The sequence below is a fragment of the Andrographis paniculata genome, unplaced genomic scaffold (assembly GCF_009805555.1).
Source record: "Andrographis paniculata isolate CXL003 unplaced genomic scaffold, ASM980555v1 Contig89END, whole genome shotgun sequence".
Taxonomy (NCBI): domain Eukaryota; kingdom Viridiplantae; phylum Streptophyta; class Magnoliopsida; order Lamiales; family Acanthaceae; genus Andrographis; species Andrographis paniculata.
The window spans coordinates 2605778-2622444 of NW_026137627.1; the positions used below are offsets into that span (position 1 = coordinate 2605778).

General features: G+C 28.0%; 1 protein-coding gene across 1 annotated transcript; it reads right to left on the reverse strand.

The window, feature by feature from the left end:
• Window positions 1–3487: 3487 nt before the first annotated feature.
• Window positions 3488–7967, reverse strand: LOC127242965 (NAD(H) kinase 1-like). The gene is made up of 11 exons (XM_051262754.1): window positions 7651–7967; window positions 6926–7073; window positions 6718–6834; window positions 5741–5940; window positions 5424–5537; window positions 5238–5332; window positions 5030–5136; window positions 4801–4874; window positions 4620–4698; window positions 4204–4511; window positions 3488–4008 (listed from the first exon to the last, which is right to left on the reverse strand). Exons 1-11 carry the CDS (start codon window positions 7699–7701, stop codon window positions 3700–3702), a joined length of 1602 nt encoding a protein of 533 aa, XP_051118711.1. The 5' UTR covers window positions 7702–7967; the 3' UTR covers window positions 3488–3699.
• Between the last annotated feature and the right edge of the window lie 8700 nt (window positions 7968–16667).

Genomic DNA, 16667 nt, shown 5'->3' on the forward strand with positions numbered 1-16667 from the left:
ATTCATAGCATTACTCAAAACATTAATTTTTAGCAAATTTAACCTACGATTCAATCCCTCAATCAATCTTAATAGAATCTCATCGAACACGAGACCAATCAAACTACTTCAACCAACAATTCAATCCGAAAATAACACATTACCCAAATCAAACACAAACAACACAATCCAAAAAAATCCCAAATCCATCCAAATTCATTACAGACGTTCAGTTACCCTGTGCTGCTCATCGGAGTCTATGGTTTGAATGACGGACCTTTCAGTATTCTGACCGCAATTTTACCGTAGTAGCTCTTCACATTATCAAACTCGTCGTCGATGCTACCATTGTGATGGACTGCCGGATTTGCGTGGGCGTAACCCTTGGTGAACATATGGACCGCACTCGAGAGTGACACCTTGATACCGACATCTTACGTACTCGGGCATCTTCCTCACATAGGCCATAGATGTACTGCATTCAAGTACAAGCATAAAAACCATGTCTACAAAAATAACACAATATTTTGTTACGTAATTCGGTTTATTTACAGTTAATTAATTATATTTATTTAATAAATGCACTAATTTTTCCGTGTTCCTTTGTTCGAACGGATCATGGAGTGAATTGCACTCAATCACAACTCGACCATCAGTCCATAATATCTAAATCTCGAATTTATTTAAAAACTTATCATAATATATCAGGAGTATGTAACAACACATTCCGAGTACACAATAGTTTTCTAAAAGTGTACTTTTAGCAAACTAGACCTAAAAGATGCAACTTGATGTACCTAACAATACCACATTTTTAACCCACAATCATAACTAATTACCGAACAATCAAACAAAAAAACTAGAATATGCAACTCCGGGTAACTAAAAAAAATGTACATTTACAAAATTAACAAAAATCACGAATTAAACAAATAAAATCGCCAAAAAATGGTGCGAAGTAAAACACCCAACCCAATCTACGTGGACAATATACAAACGATTTCAAACTCAAATAACAAACACAACAACGCCAATCACCGAAGACTCCTTAATACCGAACCGAGACATACAAACACGAGACCAAGACTTATACCCCAAACAATTGAACAAATTACAGTATAAAATACTAATGTCAACAAATTAAAAATTGAAAAACATCCGACCAGACACTTACTTCTTCAAGCTTGTCCCGGGGATGAGAGCAAGTTTGCTGTTTTTTTTACTATTTTTGCACCGATCGGTCGCTACTTGATCGTTGGGGGTTGAAGAACATCGGTTCGCCTAAAGATGAAAGAGGTAGGGTTTAAAATTGGGGTGAGGGGAGTATGAGAGGTTTCCTGCCTCAATCCCTATTAAATCGTGGGTAATTTTTCTTTTTTTTTTTATTCGCGAGAAAAAAAAGGTACACGATATTTAACTATAAGTATATAAGGTTATAATTGGGGTAGAGCGGGAAGTAATGTAGGTATATATTACAACATTGAAAGTATTAAACAACCTATTTCAAGTACCTGATGCGTATACAACATTAATTGAGGGGAAAATACAAATTAGGGAGCTATAACATACCTAATTCATAAAGTAGAGACTGCAGTCTAATAAATATTCAATAGAGACTGAATTGCAACTAGATCTATCTAACAGAGATTTTAATCCAGCTTTCCCAAAAATATATGCAATATGAATATTATTTTATGGAAAATAAAATTTTTATTATACAAGTAAATAAAAAATATATTTATTTATAATTAACATAAACTAATTTTATAAAAGATGTGAAGTTTTAAAGGTAGATAAAAGTATTTGTTTTTTTAAGCGATAGAAATAAATGGATTTTGAGTAAGTTCTACCTATAATACTCTATTTGTCCCGCATAATTTGTTCATATTTTATATTTTTGTCCGTCCCACATAATTTGTCATTTCTTTATTGGAAATATGATTATACATTTTAATCACATTTTAAATTTTATAATTTTTTTAATCTTACTTAAACTATTTAGTTATCTTAATCTTAATTTATAATAATTTCTACTATTACACTTTTTAATTATTTGCTAATTATATTTTACCTAAATTTTCGTATCTACAGTAATACACCCAAATTACATGGGAAAAGAGGAGTATTATGGAGTATTACGTAGTTAATTAAGTTAATTTATACTCCCTTCGTCCACTTATAATGTTTACATATTTCTATTTTGAATCGTTCAATTACAAAGTTAATATTTCATTAAATACCTTTTTTTTTTCAAATACTTTACTTTACATCACATCTTTATTTTTACACAAAAAAGTAAAGGCAAAAATGTCATTACACTACCTTTAACTACTCACTATAATTAAAATATTATTATTTATTAAACACTGCGCCAAAAGTAAATGTAAACATTGTAAGTGGACGGAGGAATTTGGAAATTCTTGAACGTATAAAATATTTAGATGGTATTGTTGGGAAAATTTTGTTACATAGAATCGACACGTATTCTACTTTAATCTTTCACAGTGTGATATATTTATATTTTTATCGTTTCAATAATCAAATAGTTTTATGTATATTTAAAATTTTCATTTTTTATAAAACTAATTTATACTAATTATTAATAATATAATTATTTTTTTAAATTTTTATACAAAATGCTATTCATATTAGATACTTATAATTTAGTAATATATAATTTTTTAAAAGTTAAATTATATAACATACCATCGTGTTTTAGCGAGAATGTAAAATTTGCATAGAACATCTATTTCGTTCAAAATTGATATTTGGTTATAAATATGAACTTAATTATACATATTTTATATAGATAAACGAGGTAAATATAGTCAATAGTCATTTTTAATATAATAAATAAGTAATATCAATTAAATCTCAGATTTATAGTTTTTTGGAGATAAATAATTTTCTGTATAATTTAAATTCGTATATACGATTAAATATTAGTTTTGGACGAAAAAGGTGTTAGGTGCAAACTCTATATTGACACAATGGATTTCCACGCAATGTTTACTAAGATGTGACGGAATAGACTTGGATGAATCTCAATCCGAATGATGGACCCGATCTCTAGTACTGAAGATAGAAGGGGAAGGGGAATCCATCTTATATAATTTACCATATTTTTAAATATTTAAACATATTTTACTTTTTCAATTATATATATATATATTTCTTTAACTATCGACACATCGCTTACATAAAAATAAAATAATATCATAATTTACTATCGTTAACATAGAGCAGGAGTTTATTTTTAAATATTTTATAACAAAATAATATATTTTTATTGAAAAAAAAATCACAGTAAATATTAAAAGTAATAAATAAATAATTAATATATATAAAATCAATAATATAATTTTTCTTTGTAAGATAAATTAACTATAGATGAATAACATCAAAAACTAAAAAAAAAAAAAAAGTTATGGTTTTCTAAATATTCTTGCTCTCTCCTTTTAAATGTTGCTTGCTGCATGAGAAGAAGAGAAGTAAACAACAATTAATGTTATAATCACAGTCATATTCAATAATTATTGATAATTGATATTGATATTGATATTAATATTAATATGCATAACAAGCAAACATCACAATAATACAACACCATCAAACAAATTCCACTCCTTTTATCTTCTCTCTCTCTCTGTGTATAAATTAAAATTACTAATAATAAATATGAGTTAGAGTTAAGAGAGTTGTTAAAAGAGTTACTAGTTGCTAGGAGTCGCGCGGGCCGTCGGACGACTGAGTCTTCCGGAGGTTCCAATGGAGAACGTCCTGGATGCTGCGCAGGAAGTCGCCCGTCGAGTCCACTTGGCACGCCGTCGGAACAGGCCACGGCGCCATGCTGCACACCAGCGCGTCTCCCGACCCCAGCTGCTTCCGCCCCTTCCCATCGAAGGACACCCACGCATGGCTTCGGCTGTTGAACGGCACCACCACTCTCAGCGTTACGTGCTCTGGCAGTATCAGTGGCCGGAATGATAGCGAGTGCGGGCATATCGGCGTGAACAGAATTCCCGGAACCTGCAATTGGAAAGCTCGATTACCAGAGAAATTTTCGACTATAAATCAAGTCAAGGTAAGCTCAATTAGACCTAATAGATGAACAAGTTGAATTAACTCAGCTCGGCTCGACTAGACTATTAGCTCTAATTTTCCACCTCTGAAATTAGATATTCGACTGTTTAAAAAGGAGCCGTGAAAGAGTGTATAATTTACCTGTGGATGGACCATTGAGCCTCCGGCAGCAAGAGAATATGCGGTGCTACCAGATGTTGTCGACAGTATAAGACCATCGCCTTGCACGCAGGTGACAAAGGAGTCGTCGGAGTAGCATTCGAGATTCGTCAGGAACGATGAGATCCCACGGTCAATTGTTACCTCATTCAGGACAAGAATGGGGCCCTCGTTCTCATACTCACTTTTCGCTTCATCCCTGATGATGTGACACTGCAACCGATGCCTTAATGTGATGCTCATGGGACCTCGAAGGATTGAATTCAGGTAATCACGATAATGTTCACTGTCTGATTTTGTTAAAGAATAACTCAAAAATAAGTCAAAAGCATTTTTCACAAGATCTTTCCAGACATGTTCCAAATAACAGGCTCTTTCATTGAAAGTTAAAAGGATACGAAAAGGGGTCATGAATCCAAGAGAACCGAGAGAGAACGGGACGATGGGTGGAACTGGACCTTTAAACATAGATGCAGTCTGTAGAAAAAAAGGAAAAAGAAAAAATACCCGCTATATTAGTATGAAGAATAAAAAAGCTCTACGATTCTCCTTCAAAAGGAAAACAAAAAACAAACATACCCAAAGGACAGTTCCATCTCCGCCGAGAGTTACGATAAGGTCAACCTTGGTGTGCAGCATTAGTACATCCTTGTCTGCGAAAATGAGGATAGTCCGTACAAATTTAAGTAAGTACACTTTAGAAGCGTATAATTCTCAAAAGAATTTGATCTAAAATTCGTACGAAATTCGAGGTGGACAAGAGAATAAAAGACAATCTAATGGAACTATGAAAGTGTTAGTAGCTAACCATCTTGCCAGGTTTGGACAAAGCTATAGTAAGATGATTCTGTCGTGAGCTCGGACTTCACTCGTGGCTCAACAAATATATTCAGTTTTTTCTGCTCTTTCAGCCATCTGCAAGAATTACAAACAAAAGAAAAAAAAAATCGCCATTATAACACATTTACAGACTTACTAAAAAGAGCACCAAATATCCAGCCCTCCAAGAATACTACCTGACCATTTCGGAGCATAGAATTCGGACAGAAATAGAATTTGGCTTGGTTAGAATAAGAACAGTCTGAGGAGGTGATTCCCACTTCAAGGAAATCTAAAACAATACAAACAGCTTTTCTTATTCAGAAAAAAAAAAAATCATAAGCCAGCAGTTTAGAGGAATGGAGTTAAAGAAAACGGCTAACCTGTTTGCTGCTGCGCTCTGCGGTTGTAATATTACCCTTTTCAAAAGACACCACATCATGCTTGTAGCGATCACTTTTTTCACCTTTGCAGCACCACGACAGCTTAAATGATGCCTATCCCCGAAACCATGTAAAGTTGTTCTTAGTTCAGCGAGGGAAAATAACTAAAATAACAATGTGTTGAATATAATAAATGAAATAATGTGTTCAGAAAAGTAACATGTCGAACATTAATCTTTGTGGTATAAAGAACAGACAATTAAGAAGTGTAGAAGATGATCGTAAATTGGAAAATGTTTGACCGCATTGACACACACCTTCCTTGTAAACTTGTTGGTGGAGGGAAAGCTGTCCATATCAGGTTCCCCATCACGAAGAACCTCATGAGCACAGATGTCATCTTTTCCACTGCACAGGTCGCACTGGTCACTATTGTCATCCGAAAATGCTCTTTGGTCTTCCAAACTTCCAGCTCCGTCAACACTTAACTCACTGAAATGTTCTCCCAAGGACAGAACTGCATAATATCCAACAGAAGGTAAATCTTAAAAAACAATACAAACAAAAGGTAAGTGGAAATGCCGACTCTAAAATCAAAATAAAAACCTAAATGACTTACAGAAACTAAGAAAGCAAAAACAACATAAAATAAAATTTACTAGCTCCTTGGATACATACATAATATCAAAAAATACAATTCTATGACTTTACAATATTTGTGTTTAACCTAAAAATTCACGACTTGCATAAGGTAGTTTATTTTGTGTTTTTGAAACTTCAAAGGAATCACTATTTCAGAAGCCTGACTTAGAAGTATGTTGATAGCAAGACCCAAAAAAAAAAAACATCAAGAAGATCCTAGCAGGTGAATTACATGCCTATATGAATTACGTCGTCATATGTATATATAAATGTGTCTGCGTGTGAAGAATCAAAGTTTAAACAGGGTAAATAAGGTAAATGTAAAAAGTAATCAAGAAATAAGAGGCAACCGAATTTACCAACCACAAAACAGTAAGGTTAAACGAAGAATTTTAGATGTGATCAATATCATTCTCTAACACTATTAGTCTGTTTATTTATTCACCATTACTGCGATCAAGAGTACTTTTAACATAAAAGGAAAGTTCAATTATATTCATGTTCTCTCTGTTCCCGAAAAACCGGAATCCTTTTGCGTATCAACACGTGTCAGGTTCAAGTAATAGACAAACTAACAAATTGTTCAGCTGGTGTAATTCAATCCATAAAACTCCAATTATTGCATGAAATCAAGAATCAGATTGAAGTCAACCTTTCTCCATTCGCAAATTTCGCTCCTTCTCCAGTTCATATTTTCGCTTCCACTCAGCAGCCTCAGCTTGAGCAGAAGCCTTACCTTCAGTCACCCTTCTTAAGGCCTTTGCAACAGCTGAAACCAAAATTATTCAAACTTTACAACCACAGCTACTAAAAGTTAAAAATCTCTACCACTTACAAAGATCAAAAAGCTAAACACTCACTTCTCAAAGCTTCAGAAAATTCGATCAGATGATCGTCAATTCCATGGAGTGGCGGCTGTTGAATGATTTCTTGAACTGCCTTTTCAGAGTCCAATAAAGAGAAGGAATCCAAGAAGCCATTCTCTGCCGGAGATACACTCGTGTTGCCCTGTTCATAAATATTTTACAGTTCATTTACCTCTCTGCAAATGCCAAAACTTTGCAAGTTTTTACCACAAAAGAAACACTTTAGAGCTTACTTATTACATCAAATTAGAAGCCAAACAAGGATACACCATATGGATTGAAAACTGAAATAAATCAAACCCAGCATTTCTTCTACATAAACAGTATTAACAACAGTGGGGCATCACATCATTAATGAATTGATTAATCACAAAATTCTCCACATTCTCTAGTTCTAGACACATCAAGTTTTTGCTTAATTATCAATCTGAAAGTTCTTTCTACATGTCCCAAAAAAATTTCTACTGAACAAGGCAGGCAAGGGAACAAATTAGGCGAAAAAGCACCCGAAAAGGTAGGAAAAGGCAGAAGATTCGGAAATTAACAATACAAATTAGTTTTCCAAACACAAAGGAAAGCCAACCAAACAAACAGCCAATTCGAAGGCACGGGACGGAAGCAAACAAATCAGCAGGAACACTTAACAAAGGAAAACCTAAAATCGGAGCATCCGTAAAAGCGAGGAATCTAGACTAGTAATCGAACAAGAAAGCGCGTACATTGCTGGAGGAGGAATTGCTCGGCGACATGAGGCTCTCACTCTTATTCATACGCACGTACAATCCCGCCGGCCGGCGAGAACCGCCGAGAAAAAAAGGGGGGAAACGGAGGAGTCGATCAACAACAGCAACAACAGGCAGGCAGCGAAGATGAAGTCAGGCGAACATAGAAATCAAAGTGGAGTAGAGGATCGAAGAGAGAGAGGAGAGGAAATTTTTACTTGTTATGGATGAATGAATTGAAGAAACGGGGTAGGCAAGGCATGAATGAAGTGATTGATTCGGTGGAAGCTTTGCCCGTTTCTTGTAATGTAGACTGGGGGAAGAATGGGAGATTGAGCGGGGTAGGGGGTGGGGGGTTTAGGTGGGGCCCACAGGGGGTAGACGCGTGGGAAGGTCGTGGGACGAAGAACGGAGGGTGGGACTTGGGAGGATGTAAGATATTCAGACAAAGACTTTGACTCACTGCAAAATAAATATGGATACCATTAGTTTACTTTGGTCACTTCGGTAAAGAAAAAATGGAAATAGAAAATAAAATTATTTTCATTTACTTAAGTTGCAACAGAGAAGTTAATATTTAAAAATAATTTTTTTTTTATTTTTAAATTTAAATTTTATTTTATTTTTCTCATGTAGAAAAATAAACAGAAATAAAAATAAAAAATTGTATTGTTTATTTGTATTCCTTGGCTATTTTTTTTGTTTTATTGTTTAATTTTTACTAATTTTATATTATTTCAATTTTATTAAACATAACATCTAAATTATTACTCCCTCTGTCCCATATAACATGGGCTTATTACTGTATACACGCGAATTTAGGTAAAATATAATTAATAAGTAATTAAAAAGTGTATTAGTAAAAATAATTATTATTTAGTAAAAATAATTATAGATTAAGATTAAGATAAATAAATAGTTTAATTAAAATTAATAAAATTATAAAATTTAAAATTTAAAATGCTATTAAAGTGTATAATTATATTTCCAAAAATAGAAATGACAAGTTATGTGGGACGGACGAAAATAAAAAATAGGGACAAATTATGTGGGACGGAGGGAGTATTAAAATAAACTATATGTCTAAATTAATACAACAATATTTCTCTTGTTTGTGTGTTTGATTTTGAATTTTGATTTGAATGGTAGAATTTAAATTTAAATAATTATTTGATATGATATAAATAAAAATTAATGTAATATTTTGAATATAAAATTAATTTTTAGTATAATATAAATAATAAATAATAAATATTAGATTTGATATTTTTACGAAAAAAAAAAAAATTATTAATAAAGTTAGCTAAGCAAACACACCCCTCATTTGTCATTCTCCTTCACCCCAATACACGGATCCTTCTTTACAGATCATTATATTTTTGGACAAAGATTTCATTCGGTCGATTTGATCGAATCAACATATATGATATTTATAAACAACATATATTATGCATATTGTTGTATATTTAAAACACAATATATGATATCTTATATCAGTATATATATTATGTACTATATAAAAATGTATGTTGTTTATCTTTATGACACATGTTGATCCGTCATTCTGATTTAATCGGATCAGCAAAGGAAGTCGAGTCCACTTTTATTTACATTTTTCAATCAAATTTATGTTTTACTAAACAAAATAATCATTTCCAATATTTTTTATAAATTTTTTCTGAAAAACTCCATTTTATACATTCGTATTCTCTGTATCAAAGGTATGTTGAGTACCTTTGAATGAGTTTGTTCAGTAATTTTTAATTTAATATATTTGCTATATTAAATATAAGAAAATGTAGTTTATATAAAAAATAATATTTGATTTTAAATTATTAATTTTTTAATTGTTAAAATATTATTATTTTGTCTTAATTCAAAGTATTTTTTTATTATTTTCACTCATCTCAACTCTAAATCAAAAGTATCAATATTTTATTTTAATAAAAAAAATATAATCATACATTAATATCAAAATATTTTTAACATAAATTACACATACAATTACTTTATAAATAAAATCAATATGTCAAAATGTCATAACTTATTACACACTTAGACTAATCAATAAAGTATTTTATTTTTTATTTTTAAATCTATTACAAAATCTCAAATAAATACATTCAAGTGAACCGTAGGGAGTATATTATAAATTGTCTCATTCTTATAATAGATAACATAATTGTGTTAATTTTTTTTTTTTAAGATAACATATTTGTTTAGGTAAAGAAGATTAGTTTAGATAACAATATTTTGGAATAGAATAATATTTTATTAGATTATGTATATATAGTTATTTAAAATTTAAAAGTAAATTTTAAAAATTATAGCATTAATTATTTATATTTTAAAATCAAAATCATTAAATAAGTTTAAGTATAATTATATTTATGTCCTGTATTTATCTTGCTAGCAAAATATATCTTACACTTGTACTCTGTTATCATTTTTGTTCTGCATTTATCTCCCTGGAAAAATATATCTCACATATTTACGAAAATCGTTATTTATTTCCTTTGTCCGCGCGTGACATTCACACCACGCGCCCTATGCGCGATCACGCGCGGCCAAAGAATAGAAATAACGACTTTTGCAAACATGTGAGAAATATTTTGCCAGCGAGATAAATACAGAATAAAAGTGATAATTGGGTATAAATATGAGATATTTTTTACAATTTTCCCAAACAACTACTCCGTATTAATTTAATTTATAAATATATATAATTAAACATCAAATTTTAATTTAAATTTAATAGTTCATCAAATTTTAATGTAAATAAATTTAGTAAATATTTTGAATGCAAATGATTATTGGTAATAATAATAATACTAATGCAATAGGGGTGGTGCGTGCCGTAAGATAAAATTATACCGCATCCAATATATTTTACCAAATTTTCGATATATTATTTTACTATCGATATCGTACTGTAAAATTAGTATATCAAACATTCGATATATGATATACTATATATCGTATCATACAATTGATTTACTCATATATACTATTTCATGCCAAATGCCAAAATTAAAATAATTTATAATTTTGAAAAAAAAATTTAATACTTTGGTATCAACATACCAAATTATTGATATAAATATTGATATACCAAATATTAAAATGGTATACAATATTTTTACTATATATTGAAATTATAAAAATTATTAAAACTATATATTGATTTGAATTAGCTTCTTCCGATCGTATCTCTCCCGAGATTAAAGAAAAGATAAGTAATTTGTCTTTTCAGAGCTATCGCCCAATAAAAAGATATTTTTATGACAGGATATGTTCCCAGTAAAAAAATAGTGAAATCACATTTCATATTCTTTCTCTCGAATCTGTTATCTTACCAAAACAAAATTTGATACCTTACAAAAATTTACGGTATACTAAAAATCAATTTTACATTCAAAACATCACATCAACACCTATTTATATCACTATCATGCAACTATTCAAATTCAAAATTTTTACTATTCAAATCTCAATTCAAAATCCAAACCCCCAAACAAACACACCCTTAAACAATATATTTTCACCGTCTGCCTCTAAGAATCACATTTATTTTTTGTGTGTTAATATTTGAATATTAATTATTATATCAAAATATAATACTACAAATCAATGAAAAAATACAAAAATACTTTTATTAGTATCTAATAATATGACTTGTATAAAAAAATTATATAAATATAAAAATATTTTTAATATTAAATGCAATGACAAAAAAAATAATGTAATATTTAGAAACGAACTAATAGAGTATATAATATACACTATATCTATTTACAAAACTTAATAATTTAATAGATAATATTTATATTACCTACACATTTGATCATCTCTAACATAGCAACACACCGATAAATTTATTAATGATTTTTTATTTTCTTTTTTAATATATACTTCCTCCATCCCAGAATTATAGTCTTAATTGGGTTAGACACGAAATTTAAGGAATATTGATATTATATTGGTAGTTGGTAAAAAATATAGATAAAAGATTTTTTTGCCCTTGTGAGTGTATTAGTGTAAAAAGTAGTGGCAATTATGTAATAAAAATGAAAAAAGTAGGAGTAATTTTATGGTGATATGATTATTTATAAAAATAAGACTATTATTTTGAGACGGACAAAAATAATAAATAAGACTATTGTACTGATACTGAGGGAATATATATTATTCCACAAGCATCATTACTAATAAAAATATACTCATATTTTCTATTATAATATATTATGTAAAATAGTATTTAAACTAATACTCAATTAAAACTCAAAATTTTTAAATTTCTCAATTATTACTATAGATAGGAACACATCATTTGGTTGAAATAGACTAAAAAGAAAAACATATCTCGACCTAACATTTTTAGATCAAAAAAGAAAAATATATCCACGTAATATTTTTAGATGAATTAATTTTTTTGTAAAAAATTATGTCAAAAGTATAACATATATTATTTTAAATTGAATATTTGACTATTATTTACTTTTTATAATGAGTATTTGAATTTATTATTATTTTTTTTTTATGTTTTGACTTTTGTAAAAAATTTTATGTGTTATTTATTACTCCCTCCATCTTGTTTGAAGTGAGTCATTTTGGGGTTTGTAGTAGATTGAGAAATAATAATATCTTATCGGTTAGTGGAAGTGTGTAAAAGATTTTGATATTTTTGTCCTTTGACTTTTTTCTTAAAATAATTGTACGTGTAATGGTATGTTTGTAATTTAACTAAAAATTATAGGTATTTTGGTATTAGTATATAATTACTTTTTCTAAAATTGAGACATACAAAAATGGTAAAAAATGTATTTTGAATTAAGACGGATAGAGTATTACCTTTTTATGATCACAATTTAAAAATATTGTTTGGAGAATATAGTGATCTGTCTTTGGGTGGAGTAAATACATTTTATTAGTGTGTGTAAAATATTTTTTCATAAGAAAATTTGTTGAGATAAGTAATTGCATTTCAAATAACTTTGATTCGCATAAAATTATTTAGCAAGTTGCATTGAAAACCTTTTTCAATATCTCTTTTTTTTTTTCTTTTTTTCAAAAGTCATGCACTCAAATTCTACAAATACGAGTTGAGTGAGTAAAAGAGAAGCCAATAAATCTTCTAAACACAAGAGAAGCCAATAAATTTTCTAAACACATGACTAATTTATTTGTTAGTATAAATGAGATCAACCAACTAAAAAATGAAGTACATTCAGTCCCGTTCTTGATGTTTCATAGGCTTGGGGCAAAATTCAAATTATGGGCTAAACAGTAAAAATATATCACAATAATTTTTTTAATAATAAAAATATAAATAATTAAATAAAATAATTTTTTCTAGCATTTTTAGATGCAAATTCATCGATAATAGTATTAATATTAATTTTTTCTAACATTTCTTTTTTCAATACACAACATAGCCAAACCATTTGATCGTTCTTGAGACATACACGATCTTAAATAAGTTTTTAATAATTTTAATTTTGAAAAACTTCTTTCGGCTGATGCTACTATTACTGTTACAGTTAATAAAATATGATAGAAACATTAGGATAACAATCAGTCGCTTTAATAAATTCAAAAATTTCAATAAGTGACAATTGTAGAGCTTTTAATTCAGCAATCATTTCTTCTAAGGGTTTGCTCGTTTGAAGGATTTTACCAAAATCCTACTATTCATCCAAAAAAATTTTCCCAAAGACATCGAATCGAACACCTATTTTTCATTTTTTATATTATACTAAAAATTAATTTTACATTCAAAACATCACATCAACACCTATTTATATCACATCATACAACTATTCAAATTCAAAATTTTTACTATTCAAATCCCAACTCAAAATCCAGACCCCCGAACAAACACACTCTAAGTCAATATCAAAAATATTATTATGAGAAAAAGTTGTTGATAAAACATTACAACTTCTCTTAACTCTTTATTGTCTAAAGATTTTAATTTTTGTGAATTAAATAAAAAACTAAATATGCTATTAAACATTTTCAATTGCATAAATCTATCATTTAATGAAGTAATAGTCATATCTACTACAACTAAAACATAATTAATTTTAAAATTTTCTTTTTCTAAAAATAGGACGTTTAGTTGAAAATGCGCATTCGATATCCATAATTAAAGCAATTTTATTTGCAACATGCATACTATTAAAAAATCCTTCATTTTTATATTTTTCAAAAAATAATAAAGCATCTTCTATTTGTTTCATAGCTGTATCAATAATTACAAATTCATATTATAATTTTTTACTCACACTATTAATAACAAATAAAATATCATATCAAATAATCATACAAGTAAAAATTCATAGGATTCAAGTGAACCAATCAAACTTTCAACTTCAGTTTTTGATTTAACATAATCACATGAATTAATCAAATCTAACAAAGCTAATCTATTTTGAGGACTTTGAAATCTAATAACTTTAACACTTTTAATTCTACTTTCCCAACGAGTGTTTGACAAAGATTTTAAACTAAAATTTGAAATATTATCGAACAAAAATTTCCATCTTTTTGTCAAGCTTGAAAATAATGTATATATAAATTGCACAATTCCAAAAAATGATACTGCTTTTGTACAAGAATGTGTCATATCACAAAGTGCAAGAGTAAGACTATGACAACTACATGACATATATAATACTCTATGATTTATATCAAGTAATTTTTTTTGAACTCCTTGGTATTTACCTTTCATATTAGATCTATTATCATAACATTGACCCCTTATATTATCAATATTAAGATCAAGGTATTCAAGTGCATTTTTCAATTATGTAAAAAGTCCTAAACCACATGTATCTTCTACTTGAAAAAATTGTAAAAAATATTTTTCGATTTTAATTTTACTACTTGACATATTTATACAATATACAATTAAAGTCATTTGTTCTTGGTGACTAATATCCATGGTACAATCTAGAATTATTAAAAAATATTTTGAATCTTTAATAAATTTTATTATTGAACTTGTAACACTATGAGCCAATTAAGAAATTAATTCATTTTGAATTTATTCATTTTTAATTTTGTGACCAAGATATGATAATGAATTTCATTATTTTGAATATGCTTAATATGATCTTGCATAACTATATCAAATTCGCCAATTATTTCAATTATTCATAAGAAATTATTATTACTGTCTTGATAAAGTTTTTCATTCGAATCTAAAAAAAACTAAATTATGTTTAGAAAGATTTTTACAACATAAATTATTCTAATTATAACTTGTCTCCAACGTTCCTTTTCTTTTATAATTTTATTTTGAATATATTTGTCAATTGTTTGATTTTTATTTAATCTTATTTTTAATTCATTCCAAATATTCATATATGTTAGATGTTCAATACTATTTTCATGTTGTTTAAGTCTTTCGGCTAAATGTTTCCAATTTTTAAATCCATCATTTGACAACAAATATTTACTGTTATTTTTCTTAAACATTTTACAACAAAAATAATATATTTTATCTACATGTTTAGAATAAACTAACCATTTTATATAACTAATTTCTCAATTATTTAATTTTCTATAGTAATGGACATATGGAAAATATCTGGAAGTCTTATCTAGTGGAAAAGTAAGATTTAATTCTCTTATAAGTCCATTTTCAATTAAAATATATTTTTTTGTATGCTATCAAGATTATCTCAATTTTTAGGATCATAAATATCTAAATAAGAAATATTCGCTATCATCAATTTCTAATCATATTTCATTATTATTATTATTATTGATAATATTACAATCGACAATATTTTCGCTATTTAAATTTTCAATAGATTTAGAATGTTCAATACAATTATCATTTAATTCGTCAAAACTCATAGAATGACCTATATTCTTATTGAAAAATTTATCTAAAGCTCATTTTTGTGATTTTATTAATTGTTCTTCTTGTTTTTTTTTTTTTTCACTTCCTGATAAATATTTTTAAGATAGCATTTTAAAAAATTTATAAATATAAATAAAACAATAAAAGAACACCACATTTTCCTTGTTTTTGCTTTACTGCCATTTTTTTTTGTACCTTGTTACCTGCATTGAAAAAATAATAAATAATATACATAATTAGTCAAAAGATATAAAATTTCAAAATTTAAACTAAAATATATGGTTCTAAAAATTTGGCATATAAATAAAATAATAATATGTGTATATTAATATATATATATAAGTATAAAACACAAGATAATTAAAAATATAACAAAATAATAGAAGAGTTTAATCCCTAAAATCAAACAAAAAAAAAAAATTAAACATTCACTACAAGAAAAAATCATTTTTGTAACAAAATTTTTTTGTCTCTAAATCGATTTTTTCCGTTACTAATGACATCAGAGACGAAATTAGGAATGAAATTAAGTTAGCTACGTGAACTTTAGGGACGAAATTCCGTTACAAATATATTATTTTTTTGTAGTGATTGTTAGTTGTTACCTTGATTATACAAAAAAAAAATGTGAGAGATTAGAATTAGAATTTTCTTTTTTGTTTTTCATCTTGTACATGCAATAGAAAAAATACCATATAATAAATATTAAAAAAATAATAATAAATATTAACAAAAATATACACTATTAAAAGTTTAAAATAATAAAATCTAACCTTATTATGTTATTCTGTACTCTGTAGAACAAAATCGAAGAGAACTTAACTTAACAAAACTTGAACTGTTATGAAATTTTAAGTTTTAATTTTAGTTTTGATGTAAAAAATAAAATTGATGAATAAATTATCAGACTATGATTAAATAGATAAAAAATAATCTTATCCAAAATTGCAGAATGTAGAAACAAAAAATCACGGTGTGAAGATGAATGGATGAGATGGAGAACAGAGAAAGAATGAAGAAAATAAGAAAATTAAGATAAAAAAAAATTATAAAATGAAAGAGATTAAAAACAGTTTAAAAAAAAATACACTTTCAAGAGAGATTACATAGAAACTGTAACCACTGCAACTGCATGCCACAC

Bases quoted from the DNA above. Each gene is read 5' to 3' on its own strand.
- LOC127242965 (XM_051262754.1), bottom strand. From the start codon at position 7,701: ATGAATAAGAGTGAGAGCCTCATGTCGCCGAGCAATTCCTCCTCCAGC. The intron at 5,941-6,717 runs GTTGACTTCAAT...GATATTATGCAG, and splicing joins AAATTTGCGAATGGAGAAAG to TTCTGTCCTTGGGAGAACAT. The intron at 5,333-5,423 runs GTTAGCCGTTTT...GTATTGTTTTAG, and splicing joins CAGAGCGCAGCAGCAAACAG to ATTTCCTTGAAGTGGGAATC.